This window comes from Urocitellus parryii, unplaced genomic scaffold (genome assembly GCF_045843805.1).
Source record: "Urocitellus parryii isolate mUroPar1 unplaced genomic scaffold, mUroPar1.hap1 Scaffold_37, whole genome shotgun sequence".
Lineage (NCBI taxonomy): Eukaryota > Metazoa > Chordata > Mammalia > Rodentia > Sciuridae > Urocitellus > Urocitellus parryii.
This window is the reverse complement of record NW_027553327.1, coordinates 3,664,931-3,684,532: the sequence shown is the minus strand read 5'-3', so window position 1 is coordinate 3,684,532 and position 19,602 is coordinate 3,664,931. Positions and strand designations below refer to the sequence as shown.

General features: G+C 33.0%; 1 protein-coding gene across 1 annotated transcript in view; it reads left to right on the top strand.

Moving 5' to 3' along the window:
* The first annotated feature begins 6,341 nt into the window (after nt 1-6,341).
* The window catches only part of LOC144252158 (roundabout homolog 1-like), a 158,640-nt gene continuing 145,379 nt past the window's right edge, over nt 6,342-19,602 (top strand). Inside the window, 2 exon segments of the mRNA XM_077794668.1 lie at nt 6,342-6,726; nt 6,939-7,095. Of these exon segments, the coding sequence (XP_077650794.1) occupies nt 6,342-6,726; nt 6,939-7,095 (542 nt within the window).

Sequence of the window (19,602 nt, the reverse complement as noted above, 5' to 3'; positions counted from 1 at the left end):
AAAACCATACAACTTAATTCCAAATACTATGGACTTTAGTATACTGCTAATACTATGGATCATGAATAAAATGTAACAGTGAAATACTACAGAAGTCTCACAGGGACTCACAGTGGACTTCAGTTCCCTGAATAGCCAGAACCATTTTCATAAAAACTCAGCTTAGTCCTAACATGTATATAATATAAATTATTCATATGTAGCAATTTATAAAGTTATATTGACTCAAATGATAGAAATAAAAGTATTTAATGATCTTTGACAAACAAAACTAGGGCAATTAGGTACTCTTGCTGTTGAAATATGAAAGTATTAAATTTCTATTATGGGAAAAATAATAGTGATGGTAAATTTGACCAAAAGTTAAACATAAATATGAAATATTTTATTATTTTTGAAATAATTTTTGTGGATGTAGAAGAAACCTTCACTGTTCTTTGAAGACACTTCAAGGTCCTTGGGAAAATTGAATATGTGTATTAAAGTTAGGCAAGAAAATGAAGAATTGTATGCTTATTGTCAGATGATTGATATAAGTGAGTCCTATAAAATTTATAGTTATCTAATGACTATAAGATAATATTGACAAATATTTGTATTTGAATGAAAACCCTTTAATAGCAATAGGAAAATAAATACTATGATTAAAATTATATCCATATGTTGGGCATATTAAATTTTTATTGTGTTATTATAACTGAGTTGAAATAAAGTCTTTTAAATTTTTTTTAGGTTTACACATCAAAAATTTCAGAAGCTCAAAAATTTAAGCATGGAACCTTACTGCCAAGTAAATAAATATAATAAGAAACATTTTTATTAAAGAACTTTATTACCCACCAAGTCCAGTGTATGACAGATATTAAGGTTCACTTTTCATCTATCTCAGTTTAATTATAGCAAAAGAACATGTTTTGCATTATTGGTATCAAAGTAGCTGAAATTCCTAGTTGATAATTGTTATTCATATTTAACATTTTAGCATTTGGCATATGCCAGTGTTATTTGTGTAAAATTTGCTTTTCCTTTTCTTGAAGTAGGTTGTAAAGTATCTTAAAGTATGAATAATACAGGACAACATATTGGTATATTTTTATTACATTTCTATTTTCAATAGCTGAATATAAATTAATAGTATTATTCCTGTGATATTTATTATGAAGGAAACAATGAGACATTTCATTACACAGATTTTTTTTAAAGTAGTTTTTCTTCTTGCACTAGCTCTTATCTATTTGATATTTAGAATATGCTCTTTAATGATATCTATTAATATTCAATTAAAACAAAGTTGTTTTGACATAGCTGATTATTCTGGGGCATGAAAGATAAGCTGAATGTCATGTTACTTATAAAATTGAAATTAATGTAAATATATTATTTTAAAACTTCTCTGCATAATTTAGATAAATTACTTTGGTGAATATTCTGATAGTCCTGACTATTAAATCAATTTCATTAAAAACACTAGTTGAGTATAGTTGAATTATCTGACCATTGTACATAAGACTTAATATTGTATTTAATGTTGATAAATGTTCATTGACAAGTTGTCAAGGATGAACTAATCTATAACAAGAGTATGTTTAAAACAAATAAAAGGAGTAACAGTAGGAATCCATGTCTTAGAAGTTAAGGGTATGATTCTCTTGATTTAAGTAGTTATTTGAGACCACACAAAGTGATTTATATAGGCATAATCCATATGTCTGTATTCAGCAATGTAATATAAACTTCTGAGAGATAGGAACCAAATACAAATAATCTTTGTACATTCCCCAAAGTACTGGGCACAAATAAATGCAAATGAAACTCGTATTTGGTAAATGGTGAAGTACAAAAGTAGTAGAGACAATGTTTTCAATGAATTATGGACATACACATGTGTAATATATAAATGTGATATGTATATGATTTTGTATATATACACACACTTATTTTTCTTTGACTATAATATGCCACACAAGATTTGAATACAGTTATTGCAATAGCAACTGTAGTCTGTTTTGGGTTACTTTATGCTACATTTTTTTTCTGTAAGTTTTTTAAATTTAATGTGATAATAATAAAACAAAACACCCAGTGCTATTTGGGATGTTTTTTTTCAAAAATAAAAGCAGAGCAGGAGGAGGGGAAGGAGAAACATTAACCATTTCTAAACATCAATGCCTAATTTCTGAAGGAAACAATGTGTGTGTTTTCCCCAAATAATGGTTTCTAAAAGCAAAGAGCCTCAACTTAAATATACATGAATGAGTGAGATTTTTTTTTAACTTTAGATGTTGAATGCTAAAATAGATATGTTGATCTTTTACTCAATTTGCATTTTAAAGTTGAAGGCATGAAGGTAACATGTCTGTAGCATGTCTCTAAATGTTCTATTAACACAAAGACACAATTGTGTGTTTAAAGTACAAACTTAATCTTTTAAGAATTGATATTTTGAAATATTTGAGGATCAACACTCTTTTTATTTGTCTCTTCTATCTTGACCTTAGAGTGTAAATTACTACTGTAAATGAATTAATATATTCTTCTACCAGAATAATATATTTGAGACTTTCTCAATCTTTTAAACATGCTGAATATTAACATTAGAATCCTTTTTTTTTCCTCAAAGGAATTAATTTCATGTTAAGTCTCTGTTCTTTTCATCAGTTTATAAAGCAAATATTGTGAATACTGTTTCTCCTGTAGGTGAAAACTTAGGCTAGTTTTTAGTATCATATATCTTTTATTGAATTAAAAAAAATAATCATTAGTTACCCAAATTCAGACCACATATATCATGAAGAACAATGGTCTGAGAGAATATAAGGGAATTCTGAATAATATAGCTCTGAAAAAATGAGACATGAATGCTTTTCTGAATATGGATATGATTCAAACAGACAAGTACAGACAAATCTACATGCATATTGCATCTGGTTCATTGATTGGCTTATAATTTTGAAACTGTCACATGTCAGCAAATATATCAACACTGCTAGAGAATCAAAAAGGAAGTACTTTTTTGTTAAGTGCAATTGCTTCTAACTCACAAAAGAAACAACTGTGTCTATATTTTAAAGAAAATGATTGCTTTATAAAATAAATTATTTTTTACTCATACAAAGTAGCTAACTATCAACTCTTCCTCTTGCACATAAAAAGAGCATAATATTTTAGAAAGAATATGCATATACATATTTGTGTGTGTGTTTGCAACACACATGGTCAAATTGTTATAGTAATCATTTTTACAATAATATTTTGAAATTTATTGTCATCTTAAACTCATGGACTTTTGTTATTGTCAAAGGTAATGATAATTACATCTCAATTCATTTTTTATATGTTTTTACCTAGAGGTCCTTATCTTCTAGGTGTGCAATAAATATTATCTAAACATTATCTACAGCTTTAATATTGATAAAAATCTTGTAATTATTTAAAAAAAACCCATATGAAAACATGACTATTAATTATCTGACCAGGTAATACAGATTATGTCAAGCTTAACTATGGCTTATTTAAACAAATTGTGTAGAGTATGTGAATTGTAGCCACAATGGGGGAGGGGAATAAATTCAAATTAATCAAGCTGTTGTTACTTTGATGTAACAGTTTATGTTTCAGACATCATGCCATGATTTGTAAATAAGCCTGAGTCCTAGAAATAAACTTGAGCTTTTCTTTATCCCCCACTTTCCTTCCTTCTATGAGAACCATTTCCTTCTAGACTAATTTTAAGTATAGCTTTTTGATGTTCTATATTAAAATGTATTCTTCAAAATCAAGCCAAGATCAACACTTGATTTTTATTAAGTTTTCATTTTAAACTAGTTTTGTTAGAGATTATTTTGGTTCTTTTCCACTCTAAATATTTCCTCCTAAGCCTTTGATTTGAAAAATAAAAGGTCAGAAATAGATATACAGGCTTTACATTCCTAAGATAATGCTATTATGCTTTCCTTCAGTTTAATGTAGTATATGTAAGTCATTTTTAAGGAGTGCCTTTAATAAGATGTTTTTAGTTAGCAATGAAGCATATAAAATTATTCACTGTAATTCAACTTTTAAAAGTGAAAATTTAAAAGGTCATGGAAATAGTTGACAGTAAATGAAAAGAAACGTTATTTTGAATGAAAACGTTGGTATAATGAATTGTGAATCTTTTCTAGTTGTAGACGTAATGATTTAAAGCACATTGGTCATATTGTGGATTTTTATTTTACAACTGAATTTGTAAATTGCAAATTGAGTTTGCAAACAACCATGTGGGCAGTCAGTATCAGCAACAGCAGTAAAATGAATAGCAAAATCAGATTTTACTCTTTCAAGTACTAATATATAAACTACACACAGGGTTATCCATTTATAAATGATTTGCATACATTTAAATTGGCATGGACACCTTAAAAGAGCAGCTGGGTATGAATTCATAATGAGCGTGGAAGTACAGTCACCAATCGGAAACCTCCCTCACATTCTGGAAATCACTTGCATTTCACATTTCTCTCCACGCAGCAAAATTTTAGACGTGAGGCATCTTTACTCTTTTTCCCTCCAATCGACTGTAAGGTATTAACGGGAACTCTTTTAACTATGATATGTGATAAACATCATAGAGCTGAAATGCATAAAAAGGGAGGGTGCTTTTATCTCCAAAATTCTCTAAGCGTCAAATGCTGACCTTTGCTACTTAATCATCTGCTTTCCAGAATTCTGCCACCGTGCCATTTCCCTCCAGTACGCTCTGCCCAGTTGAAAAATATCATCTACCCTTTATAATAATTGCTGCTTTCTCTTTTCAGTTCACTTTTTTTTCCCCATTGCCATCAACGTTGGTTCAAAACAATTCTGATGAAATTTGAGGCAAGTTTTTCCACCTTACTCCACTGTGATAGCCCATATCCCCTTTAAAAAAATAAACTGAAGATAATAATAATAACAAAATAAGAGTATTACAAAGATTCCCACACCAGAGTTACGGTTTCTATGGCGCGTCCTTAACAAACTCATTAAGTTTAGCTTGAAAGCATTCCTCCTTTCTTCTTTGCCTGTTGAGCCACTTCCACAATCTAGCAGTGGAGGAATTTTTGTTGTCGACTGACTCCCTCTAGCGCCGAACTGGCAGTATCCGAGTCGCTGCTGCCAGGCTAGGGAGCGCCGGGCTTGGCCAAGCTCAGCAGCGCTCTAGTTCCAGCTCTGCCCTCCGTGCCACCTCGGCCTCGGGGCGAGAGCTTGGGGACCCAAGACGCCAAGATCTCTCCCCTCAAATAGCCGCATAGCTCCGGCCCCCGGAGGTCCCACCAAGTAGCCTGCGCCTTGGCTAGGAGCTACTCGAACCCTAGCAGAGAGCAGGGGCAGAGGGGGCGTTTTGCGTGGGGAAAGCCATAAGCCAGCCTCTCTTTGGGCACCGCGGTCTACGTGGCCTTTGAAAGGCTCAGAGCTCACAGTCCGACGCTGCCAAGTCGCGGGAGCTCAAGGACCCCGGAATCCCAGCGCAAAGGATGAGACAATGCTGGTGACCATTAACGCGAAGTCACCGCCACACAGCGACTCGCCGACCTCCGCGAGCCCTGGTGCCAAGCTCTCTCCCGTTTCCAGCCAGATGTGACTCCCTCTGCTGCTTCCTCCCTCCTTTGGCTTTCCAAGGACTACAAGCCAAAAGCCTGCCACAAAGCTTAGTGGATCGCCCTAGTGGACAAGTTTGGGCCGCTACTGGTGTCGCCAAGCACTGCCCCGGACCGGTAGCGCTAACCCACTACAGGCACCCCCTCCAGCGGCGATAATGTGGAGAAGTAAGGGGAAGGCAATATCGTGAACCGAGTAGTCATAAAACGGTCTGCGCTGCTGTTGCGAAATGGGTGGTTAAGTGCTTGGGGGACTAAGCGCGCGGCCTCTGAGATGCTCAGAAAACTGCTGCCACGACCCGGGGGCGGTGCAGATGCTGCCGAGGTGGAAGCGTCTGTGCTGCGAACCTCTGTCGACGCCACTCAAACAAGGGGCTGAGGGCTCAGTCCGCAGCTCGCCCGGACCACTCACGGCTGCTTGGAGCCCCCTCTTTCGCCAGGTTCTCCCGCACCGGCGGGAGGAAAGTTCTTGCTGCCCCCGCACCTCTTCACAGCTGCGGAGCCTCCCTTACTTTGGTCTCTGCAAGTCCCCACTTTAGTCCCGAGAGGCGCTCTGGCCGCCCGAACTGCCCCTAGCACCTGGTGGTCCCTCCCTTCATCCCCTCGGTGAGGCGCCCTCCCCCGCCCCTCGCTCCCCTCCCCCAAACCACAGCCCTAGCTCGCTCCAGCTCGCTCTCCGGGGCCCAAGTGAATAGTCCTCGCGCGAGCAGAACACAGTGGTGGATGCAATTCCCCTCGCCTCCAGCCGCCAGGAGCTCCCCGGCGCCGCAGACAGTGTCCTCCTCCGAAGCAGCTGCACTCGCACCTGGGCAGCCTGGACCCTCGTGCCCTGCTCCCGGGGTCTCACGCGGGGGGCGCCCCAGGACACCCCCTGCGGGCCGGGTGGAGGTGGAGGAGGAGGAGGAGGAAGAAGACGTGGACCAGGACCCCCACCCTATCCTGAACACCTGGTTGAGCTGCTACCACTTCTTTTTAAGGGAAAAAAAAAGAGAGCCCGGGAGAACCATGGGGGGCTGCCAAGTCCAGGAATTTCTTTTGCAATTTGGTTTCTTCTTGCCACTGCTGACAGCTTGGCCAGGCGACTGCAGTCACGTCTCCAACAACCAAGGTAAGGGACGGGGTGGAGGAGCAAGAGGGGACGCGAGGAGGAAGGTGCTTTGAGGACTAATGCAGGTGGCCTTCTGCAGGTAACTTCGTCCTGGGGTCAGTTTCTCTTGGTTTGCCACACGAGGGGGGTGAAGGATTTTCCTTCACCAGAGCGTCCTTTCTACGCCGCCTAGGGCTGGTGGCCCCAGGAGCTGTGAGCCTTTCTGCTTCCAGATTTCCTTAAACAGATGCGTGAGCATCAGCAGCACGTGGGTCCCTTTGCTGGCGTCTGTGGGACTGCTCCTGGCTGCGCAGCCTCCACCGGAGGTCAGTCTCCCCGCGGCACAGACTTAATGGGGACTTCTGACTCTTGGTTGTCGCTCAAAACAGGGTAATGTGTGGATTCTCCTACATGTGTACTTGAAAGGCAGCTTGCTTGCTCCCGCTGTACCTAGTGACTAATTGTCAGCCTTTTACCCCCACCCCCACCCCAGTCACTCAGTGTTGCCCTCACCTAGCCTTAGCCCCAGAACCCTGTTCAAATTTCCTCCTGGAACAGATAGAAACAGATCTGTGGTGGGGTCTCTATTTTTTGCGAGCAGGGAGTAGATAAGCGTGAAGTGTGAATTTCCAAGTTTTGAATATCCTATTCATAACGTCAAGTTTCTGTCAGATATTTCATAGGGATTTGTTTTGGTGGGTACAGAGACAAAGTAAAGGTGAATAGTATGTGCAACACGGTGTAAATCAATGAGAATTTTCTTTCCTTCTATTTAAACAATCTTTATAAAATACATTTCCTTGGATTTCTGAATATTTAAAGGTCTATAATAATATCCTATGCATATTGTAAATTCCTTTAGACTAGGTATCCAAAAACCATAAAAGTTTTCCATCATGTACCTGGCTGGATGCTCTCACTGGCACTGATGACCACCAATATGTCATCTCTCCTAAAGACTTCAACTGTAAAACAACTGTGGACAATTGTAACTGCAATTTAACAGATGAGACATATGTGTGTGTGTAAGGGTCTGGAAATAATTTGCAGATATAAAAATGGAGGTCAGAGGAATCAAGAGTGTGTACTTTTGTGTAAAGGGAAGAAGATTAAGACAGAAGGCAAGTAAAACAATGAAGCCTTACTTTTGTCATAAACATATATGAACAATATACTTTATTTAGAAATAAAATAATCACTTGGAATCAATACTCAGTTCTCATTTACATAGTTGGTGCTTTGCCATGTTTTCCTATTTATTATTTTTATTATTTTCCTATTTATTATTTTTTATCTGACAGAATGTACACAAATTCATATGTGAACTTGGAACCCTAATAACTTTCATGACTTTGAAGATATGTCACATAATAAGTGACACCATAGTGCCATACTCTCCTATGATGGGGTATAATTTCACGCCACATCACTCATTTGTTTTCAAGGACTATTGGTATTAAATACCAAAGTAGCATTTATTTTACCTCTGTGAAATTAGAAGATTGTTAAAACTAACATATTTTAGTTGACCATAACATATTTACTTGACCATTTTTATTAGGAGAGAGAACAATTTTTAAATTAATTTTTATTTTAATTAATCATACATGATAGTAGTATGCACTTATATACTTTGATATATCATACCTAGATGATATATAATTTCTCATTTTTCTGAGTATACATATTGTAGAATCATTGGTCATACAGTTACATATATACATAAAGTAATAATGTCTGTTTCATTCTACTATCTTTCTAATCCCCACATCCCCTGCCTTCCCCTCCTTTCACTTCTTTTTACCTAACCTTAGGTAATGTTATTCTTTCTTTTTCTTTTTCTTTCTTTTTTTTTTGCCTTTATACATGTACTTTGGTTTTTTTTTTGTTGTTGTTATTGTTGTTGTTTGCATTACAATTCATAATAATAAGTGGAAAGTAAAACATTATACTTTATGTTAGTATCTCTGGAGGCTAAAGAGATGTACACTTTGAGAATTAAGTTTACCACGAGTTTTTAACAGTTATTCCTGTGTAAGAATTTTCCTAAATAGATTTTTTTAAAAATTTTATTTAGTACCTATGATACATCAGCAACCACCCTAGTCCTTGGGTTTACTAACATAAATAAAACAGGTGTGTATGAATTTTCACACCCTTTTTACAAAAATGTATCATATTAAAGTATAACCTTTCAGATAGTTACATTAAATTTAAAAGCCTAGTAATGGTAACCTTTTGCAGTAGTTTTAATTTGCTTAGCTATTTTAATGACTTCTCCATACCATTTAACAATGTTTCACCTAAAATAAATACCAAACATGTAATTTATTTTTTAGCTGAACTTAATATTGGAAAATTAGTATTTCCCAGTCTTTTTTATCAGATAAATAGGATCATTAAAGAGTGTCTACTAAAGCTCTTAATTTGAATTTATATTCATATGTTAAAAATACGGGTTATGCATAAGAATATACGTGGGTAAAATAGTATCTACTGGTTAAGTTAGGGAAAATTTAGGATAATTCTTCAAAAAAAAAATATATAGAGAAGTTATGATTCAGATTTTTTCATCATCACATATGGTTGTTTATGCTCTGTAGAACCTAAACTTATAGTGGTTAGAAATTTGCCTGATAATAATTTTAGATAATGTTTAGATACTGAAAGGACCACAAATAACACAAATGGTTCATAGATACCAACCTTGTAAATGTTAAACTTGTGAACTTTTTAGGCATATTTTCTTAATTTGTAGTGTCATTAGATAAATCAAAGCATCAGCCTTTGTACATCAAAACCATAGAACAATACATAATTATTGTAAATATGCAGTATGGAAAGACTAATGTAAAATATGTTTATTTTCTTATACACATAAAAATATCAATAAAATAATTAATATTGTTTATTTTGAGAAGATGCTGTTCATATCCCTAGAAATTTTTATTAACACTTTTGAAACTTGTTATTTTATAGAGGGTAAAATTCCACTTTTATATAACTTTCCTTCTTGATAAAGGACTTTCACAAAGTAAAAATTTTAACTGTGTATTTTTTCTAGCAAATTATATAAAAATCCTACCTGACAGGAAAGAATGGATTCATTCCCATTCCTGGTTTTCCATACATAGGCAGGGTCAAATAATGACAAGGCCTAACAAATGTAAACTACTACATTATTTACTTGATAAGTAAATAAATTAGTGACTTGGCTCTAGAAAGGACTGATCTTGTCTTTTAACTAACTGTAAAGTTTTCTACTAAGTTTGACTGTATTACCCAGACCTCCTTGATTCAATGAGAAAGTATCTGAATAAATGAAAACATGCTTTCTATTCAAATCTCTCTTATTCCATTGATTTCTCCTATATTTAAAGCCACAACATTAATTCAGTGTTTTAAATTTTTATCTAAAAATCTGACTTTATCTTCTCTAGATGATAACCTTTTGTTTCTGTAATGGTGAATATCAAATAAAGTCTTGCTTCATGTATAAGTTAACCATCTATGTCAATTACAATGGTTAGTAGCCACTAGAGGTCCATTTATTCAAATATTATTTCACTTTGCAAAGAGTATTTTATTGCCTAAATGAGTTGATATGCCTCTCAGGGTGTGGCTACTGTTTATACAAATAGTCAGTTACATACACAAATAATTCATTAAGTCAAAGTAGGATTTGGGTACATGAATCTAGTACTTATTTTATTACTGCTATTGTTTGAATTCATTTCCCCCCCAGATAATTCAGTGACAAACAAAATAACTACAATGGTAATGTGACCAATTAGTTTTATTGAATTTATTGACTTACATGAATTGTGACTGCAAAAGCAACTAAATTATGTGTAAATAAAAGTTAACATATCTAAGCAAAAAAAAATCTGCTTAACAAAGTTCATGGCTTAAAATTAGTTGACTAACTATAAACAGTGTTGAAAACTGTAAGATTGAATATTCTTATATTTCTATAAATGTAGAATTAAGGAAAAATTTTAAGAACATTTGAACTTTAAATACTAATAATACTTTTTAAACTCTTGAATATTTAAATTTTTTTATTGATATATAAATACCAATGCAACCAAGAATGTCATTTTATTATACATTTAAAGTTAAAATGTAGTTGTATGGTCGTTATGATTAATACCTGAAAGATTAAACCTCATTTTTATGCAGATTCAGCAATGACCATCTAAATGTTGGTAGTTCTGGGTTTGAAATGAGATTATATCTAAAATAGTTTGCTTGCACAAAAAATTATACAGTGTTCATTAAAGATCTGTGTTTCAAACCAGAAATAACTTAAAAGAATATAATAGAAACGGCACATACATCAAGCACTTTTAAATTTTTAAGGAAGAGAAAATGTTTTTAATTGAACAAGAGAAGTAAACGGTTAACTATTTTTTTGGGGGGGGTTACTGTCATTACAAAATAAATATTAGAAAAATAATGGAGTAGAAAGTATTTTGTTTTTACTAATCACTGCTAGTATAAACTTTTTAAATATAAAAGACATTATAGTTTTTTATATACCAAACTATTTCTCTGTCACACAATCTCAATATCACTTTCTTTTCTCCATCCTCCTCCTGCCTTATATACACCTATGATTCTCCTAAAACTATGTTTCAGTTGTCACCATGAAAGATTAGATTCTGCTTCACACAACAGAGCTAGAAGTCTTGTTATTATACCCTGGCTCAACACTTCTTGGTAGTATAAACATGGTGGAGATCAATATATATAGCTAAATAATCAAAATAGGTTGACTATCCAATGTACATTGTCAACCATGTTATCAAACCATACTTACATAGGGGTTAAATTGCTTTTGCATTTTGTGTTCTTTTAAACTCGTGATATTTATATACCTCATCACTAAAAAATTGAAAACATTAATTTTTATTTTATTGAATATCATTCCCTAGAATCTAAAATTTAGATCACGGAGAAACGTTATGGGACAGGCATGTGTGTTTTATATCCTCATGAAGCTTGGTAAGTAAATAAAACAATAAAGGTTGTAGAAATTCTATGGCAGAATCAACGAAAGTGCTGAGATAGAAAATAACAGGAAAGACATACTGTGTAGAACAGGACAGTTAGGTCTGTGTGTCCATGGGGGTGACATTTAAGCCTCATTCTCAGGGAAGAGAAAGAATTAATTAAGCAGAGCAGGAAAAAGTGCATTAAAAGTGAATGGCACTGCCACAGCAATGGCCTTGAAGAGAAATAAGCTTAATGTATTTGAAAAATCAAGTCCAGTGTAACTGGAATTTACTGGTCAAGCAAGAAGTGAGATTTGAAAGATGGTTAATAACTCAGATTCCATAGAGTAGAAAAAGAGCACTGGTTAAGGAGTAAACCTTTTTAAATTATACCAGGTGAGGGCTGGGGATGTGGCTCAAGTGGTAGCACGCTTGTGCTTGTCTGGCATGCGTGTGGCCCGGGTTCGATTCTCAGCACCACATACAAACAAAGATGTTGTGTCCGCCGATAACTAAAAAAAACTAAATGTTAAAAATTCTCTCTCTCTCTCCCTCTATTACTCTCTCTTTAAAAAAAAATAAAAAATAAATAAATTATACCAGGTGAAAGGTGAAGTGATTGAGAGATTTTTAACCAAATGAGTAAAATAAGCCATTTCACTAATATTAAGAGTATTGTAGCAAGTAAGCAAAGACATGACTGAAAGCTGGCAAGAGCAGAATTAGGAGCCCATCAGAGTTGTTCAGAGAGTTGTTAATGGTGGCCTGTCCTAGAGCTGTGGTAGTAAAACTGAAGAGCAGGCAGGTAAGCCTGAGATATATTTTGGAGCTAGCATGTATGAGATGATCTTGTCCCTAGAGAGAAATAAATCTGGATATTCAGCATTCTTACCATTTTCTTTTCAAGGAGCTCAAATAAATGCTCCATTACCTGCCTTTAAAATGAAGTTTACTATATAATTGTTGATATTTGACCAGATAAGAGGAATGGGGTAGAACAAACTACATAGCAAGGATGTAATGTCTATTTCCTACTTTATTCAGCCCAAGCTGATTGTCATTTAAAACATAACCTTAATAGTACAAATTTGCTATGTCCAACCATTATGCATAATGTACATTCATCTTGGATCAACAAGTACAATTTGTTGATGCTTTCGGACTTTGCAGCTTTCCATATATAGTTATTTTTGTCAGAGTGGATGTTGGTATAATTAGGGACACTTTCACAAGGCAATGTAATGATCCATCTAGTTTTTTCTAATAAGAGTGATAGTTGAGGATTTACAAATGTACCAGATTTATTCATCTCTGTTTTGATCAATTTGCTATTATTGTAAACAAAAATTCAAATATCAGATATAAAACAGATGTGTTTTCAGATATTTTCCATTTATCTTCTCTCTGCATTTTTTTAAATGAAAAGAAACAAATAGATGTTCAGAAAGCTTATGAAACCGAAAGAATGAAATTGAAGGATACACGATATTTCTGGTGGTAGGAATGAGGGGAAAAGCTTTTAGACTTCAAACTAAACAATAGAAATTTCATGCAATTAAAATTTTTCCTGAGAAGTTATTTACTCATTACTTTAAGTTGACTTTTATAATATCGTATGAATATAACTATTAAATATATAGAAGCATAAATTTCCTCACTTAACACATATAGTTAGTATATATTACAAAATTCATTATTTGGAGATACTTCATTTAAACATTTCTTAATATTTTAAAAGATTTATTAAAATTTAGTAAACTTCACATTTTACTTTAATGTTTTAGATGATCTGGAAAAATTTAATAATCTTTTTCAATCATATGTCTATTTATAGAATATACGATTTCAGTTTTCACTGACAAATATGTTAAAAGTAAGTGAAAATATTCATTTTTAAAAACATTGATTGAAGTTCTGCTATATAGTGGCTGGTGTACTTGGTAGAGGCTCAAGGAGAACTTTCCCTCTTAGAACATAAGACCCAGTGTAGCATTTCCAGTATGTTTTTTTTTTTTGTCCCCCTGAAAATCAAATTTTTAATTAGGTAGAAAATCTTTAAAAACATATTTGCTATGTGATAATACAGACTGATATGGACTAAAACCGAGCCTCATGGTGTAGAATGTTTGTGTACAATTTATTTGAAAGAATCTATAATTTTATTGCATTTTTCTCAAAGTTAAAAAAATAAATATTAAGGGTTGGGCTGTGGTTCAGGGGCAGAGCACTTTCCTTGCACATGTGAGGCACTGAGTTCATCCTCAGCACCACATAAAAATAAACAAACAAAATAAAGATATTGTGTCCATAGGAACTATAAAATTTAAAAAGAAAGAAAATAAATATTAGGCAACATGCTAGCTACCAAAGGCTACAATGATGATTATCTCACACAGTCTTCACTAGTGTCTTAGTCTGTTCTGTTATTGTTATGAATCTTTTATCAATACTTATTTTTTTGTAAGTTGAAGAGTTTTACAGTAAATGAGATTGGAAGAAAAGGGAGCAAAAAAATATGCAGTATTTGCTTTATTTTAAAATTGCTTTATAAGAAACTTGTTAACTGTATGTATGGATAGGTAGATTTTTGTTTAATTATATGAATATAAAATATACAAGTATGCATTTTACAAATATATGTACCAAAAATAAATATTTCATGCAGTAATGACTTTTCATAGGCTGACAAGTAAAATGAAGTTTTGTTGAAGGCAAATTAGACTGGCCTATTCTGGTGTGTTTACTTAAAGGGGGTTAATTATTAAAAACTTGAATTCATGTTGAAGATGCAAGTTTCCAATTTCAGATACCAGTGAGCATATGTTGTAACTGAACTTTGGAGCAAGAATTGGGATGAAAGTATGTACTGTCAACCCATATACTCAAAAATATATTAATCTGCATCCCCAGGTACTGCAGAGGCCTCTGGCTATTGGCCTGTTTGGTGAACTGTACTTAGTGGATATAATTGAAAATCTTTATTCTTCTTCCTATTTCACTTAAAAATTTCATGTGTAGAATTCATATTTTTTGATCATAGGAGAGATGAGATAATATGGCCTTAGAAAATGGATGTTAGGAGGTAGAATTGTTATTTTACTCTTGCAGTTTTGGTAATTTTGTGGATATCTGGATCTGATAAAAGTAAGCATTAAATGTAAATACTTATAATTTATTTATTATGTTAATTTACTAATGATATAGCAATGGGGTAATTATGTGTTCGATAGGTGACTATAATATAAAGTGATAATTGTATTTTGTGGTACATGAATATTGCAAAGAGACACAAATTCTTATTAAGTAGGGCATAGCATCTAGAGTAAGAAAAATCATTTGCTTTTAATATTAAAAATTCCCATGATTTTTTAAAAAATAGCATATAGAAATTTACCTACTTAGTTAATTATACTTTAAGCAAGATCATAAAGAGAAATATTTTGAACTAGGAAATAAAGAGGTATTGTGTTAATATGCATTCCGAGTAAGAATGATCTTAGAATAACTAAAATGATTTTGTCTACATTTGAGTTGAACTATGTCTTAATGGTACTTTAATTTTTACTTTTAAAGTGAGACTTTTTTTAATAGTGATATGATAATTTAATATTGGTAAAGGTAATTGAAATTAAATGTTTGGCAAATTTAACTATAGAGTTCAATAAATACATTATTTTAAGAATTAATATCTCACATAATTGAAGTAGATTTTTTAAATATAACACCGTAGCTAAGTAGCAATAAACATACCAAAAATCAAAGAAAACTAAAGATAAGAAAAAAGCTAAATGAGGACACTATTTTTTAAAATGAGACTGTTGGTTAAGAATTTTCCCTGGAGATACATACTGAATAAAATAGTCTGCTCTAGGTCCTTTGATCTCTGCAAGTATAGAAGTGTATGTTGATAACAAACTTTATTAAAACACCATTTTATCCAATATTGAAAATTTTTTGTTTCACTCTCTCTTTCTTGGGTTAAAGTATACTTAAATAATATTTGTCTTGGGGCTGAGGCTGTGGCTCAGTGGTAGAGTGCTTGCCTGGCATGTGTGAGGCACTGGGTTCAATTCTCAACACTGCATATAAATAAATAAAGTAAGAGTCTATCAACAGCTAAAAAATATTTTAAAAAATATTGTGAATGCATGTGAAAACATTCAGTAGTTTCTATAAAGTGTGATGACAAATAACTGAGCCAACTGTTATATTCCATTGCACAGTATCATAAGAGAATTGTATTAATTTCTAAAATAAAATGAAAATCTTTGTATTAATCCACTTATTAGTCATTGGTATAATGCCTTAACAAAAACAAAGATTTAAGAATATAGAATACTTTATTGAGAGAAATTCACTGTTATGTTGACCCTTTTATGTGCTTACTTTAATGAAGGAACAGTGGGTAAGATTTTCTCATTTTTATCTAAAACCCAGAAAACCTTGGGAATTATATATGATGGTGTAGCATATTGCTTAACATGACTTGGCTTCAAAACAAGTAAAATCTAACATGCTCAATTTTATGACTATTTTTATAATACTATATGAAACAGTACATGTAGTATAATACTTTAATTTAAAAATTGGAGAAAATGTGGTTCACACAGTTTATTAAAATAACACTTTGTTAGTATTTTTTAGTAAAAATTACACATATAATAACCTTTATAATCTTCATGAGTTTATTACAAGGAATCTACTTATGGATGCATTGCCTTTTAGATTTTTCAAGAATCCCATTAACTGGAAATATGGAATTAAATTTTAAGGATTTATTTTAAAATATTAGAATTCCAAAGTTTTAGTAGCATTATTAAGACTAAATTATTTTTATGAAATGCTACAAAGTCTTAAATCAAATAAAATTTTTAACATACTTCAGTTATAAGGTTCTCAAATAATTCTTCATTGCAGCATATAAACAACCTTTGAGTTTTTATTTGTTCATTTTACCTTTTGTTGCTCAGCTATAAATACATCAGCTTAATCTCTATAATTTCTATACTTTTTTAGAATTTCCAGACTGATTCAACAATAATTATATATTCATTCAATTTTAAAATAAAACATGTTGGCACTACATTTCTCTACTGTGCTGGACACAAGGAGACTACAGCCCTTAAGTTCTGAGCTTTAAAGGTTGAGCTAATGCAGCTATTTATATTTCGGTGAATAGTTACAACTTTAGTTTCTGTATCAACATGTATGTATTTTGCTGCTCTGTGGATTTGAACTGATATTTTAAACAGATGAAAAGCACTGTTCTCAATGAGCTAGGAATTAGTACATGGAGACATTGATAATAAATATCCACTTAATGTATTGGTCATGTCCATAAATTGGACATGGCTTTGTGTAATTACTGAAAATAAGATCTGGACCCACTGCAAGGCTAGTGTTATAAAATTGAAGAGAAATGCCTGAACTCAAAATACTAACAAAATAGGAAAGATAAAATGAAGTAAAGTAATGTAAATTTCAGAAACAAGTAAGACTCTTACATTAAACATAGGAAATGAGAATGAGTCTTATGTTTATGAGGATTTATTGTTGTGGATATCTGAAAATAATAAGAGAATTAAGATGACTAACTCCTCTGGAGACCTCAGTCTTAAATAACCTTGAAATAATTTTTCTGTATTTAAAGCTTAATACTTATTCTGCATTTAAAGATGAAAGATAAATATACAAAAAATTAATGTCTTTGAACATAGAACATTTAATTGTGAGGTTTTTATTATTGATTATTGCTTTATCTTACTCTTTAAAAATATATGTGATGGGGCCACCTTTAAAAGTAGAAAATCACAAAATTAAATTTTAATATATTGTATGTGGTCCAGTCTATTGGTTATTTTATATTTAGATGAACACTGTCTATGAGCTTTACATTAAATAGGATTTGAAATGTTCCTGCAAATTGTTACTTGCTATCCCCTATCATATTATATTTTTATTTTATCCTAAGTTTATATTTCTTAACTGTATGAAATTTTGTTTTTATCAGTGTTTCAGAACTTTGAAATTACTGGCTTTATTTAATATTTGTCTTTAGAAATTATTTAAATTACTCTTTGATAGGTTGGCTATGTTATATTTCAGAAATGTGCCTTTAATAGCACATGGAAGTAGAAATTGCTGCCAAAACTTGGTATTTTTAAACAGAAAAACTAATACCAGATTACCCATGATTAGCTGTTGATATTTAGATTTGTACATTTAGAATGTCAAAAAGTACTGAGAACTATCAATCTTGTTTCAAAATTATAATATTATTCCTCTTTTCAAACTCAACCTTTTATGGCCTTCCCCATTTCTCCTAAAAACAAGGATATGGTTTTTCTGAAACAACTGAAATAATCATACATTTTTTGATAAACCTAATATAACTTAAATAGTTACCTGAAAAAATTTATGGATCTGCTGATACAACTAATGGATTACTGATCACTCTGCCTGAATGTGTTTGCAGGCAGGCTGATTGGGCTTATTCTAGTCCACCTGGGTATAGATAGGTTCATTCTTATTACAACACCTTAGTATAGGCATTATTTCTAAATTATGGAACTAAATAGTTGTATTATAAAATTGGATTGATATTTTTTCCCTTTAATCGTTACCTAATTCCTGGAATATTGTTATTTATTGCTCTGTCATAAAATTATTATTTCAATTCTCCACTGTAGCATAAATCACAAATGTTTAAAGTATTTTTATCATAGTACATTATTTACTTAGCCTGTCAGAATCTGACTTATAACTAGATTTTATTGAATTGAAGATATTTTCAGTTTTTTAATTTTTAAATTTTTCGTAGTTGAAGATGGACAGCATGCCTTTATTTATTTTATGTGGTGCTAAGGATTGAACCCAGTGCCTCACATATGATAGGCAATAACTCTGATACTGAACTACAGCCCCAGCCCCTATTTTTAGAGTTTTGATACTTTAAATCCTTATTATAATACCCTATCCCATTCTCTAAAAGCACTGCCAGCTTAGTTAGAAGGTCTCTTGATGTGATACTGGAATCCAGGGGACCTAAATGGTACCTATAAAACTAAGGGAAACAAACCCCCATTTTCCCCTTAATACTTTTTTCAGTGTTGTATTTATTGTCCTAGTCTGAGATTACCCTACTTTTACAGTTGCTCTCAGCTTCTGATGGAAAACATGAATGTGTTTGAGTCCAGTGCAAATGTAGAAAATATTTGATATGAATTTGCTCTTTTTATATTTGTTAGTTCATAAATTGTAATGATTATTTTTCCTTTTATTATGTTAAATTCTTTTTTTTTCTTTTTTTTATTGGTTGTTCAAAACATTGCAAAGCTCATGACATATCCTCTTTCATATATTTGATTCAAGTGGGTTATGAACTCCCATTTTTACCCCAAATACAAATTGCAGGATCATATCAGTTACACATTCACATTTTTACATAATGCCATATTAGTGACTGTTGTATTCTGCTACCTTTCCTATCCCCTACTATCCCCCCTCACCTCCCCTCCCATCTTCCCTCTCTACCTCATCTGTTGTTGTTCAATTCTCTCCCTTGTTTCCCCCCCCTTTCCCCTCACAACCTCTTATATGTAATTTTGTGTAACATTGAGGGTCTTCTTCCATTTCCATACAATTTCCCTTCTCTCTCCCTTTCCCTCCCACCACTCGTCTCTGTTTAATGATAATATTTTCCTCATGCTAGTTACATATTTCACATTCATTCCAAACAGTCTTTCAATTACTTTATTATTGCTTGGATCTCAAGTTTCTTTACTCAGCGTTTTTTTCTCATGTGATACTTGCCCCTGAAGTCTCATGCACACATTGATCAATAGGTAACTGGCAGGCAAAACTCCCATTTACAATCACTGTAAAAGTATTTTGTGTACTA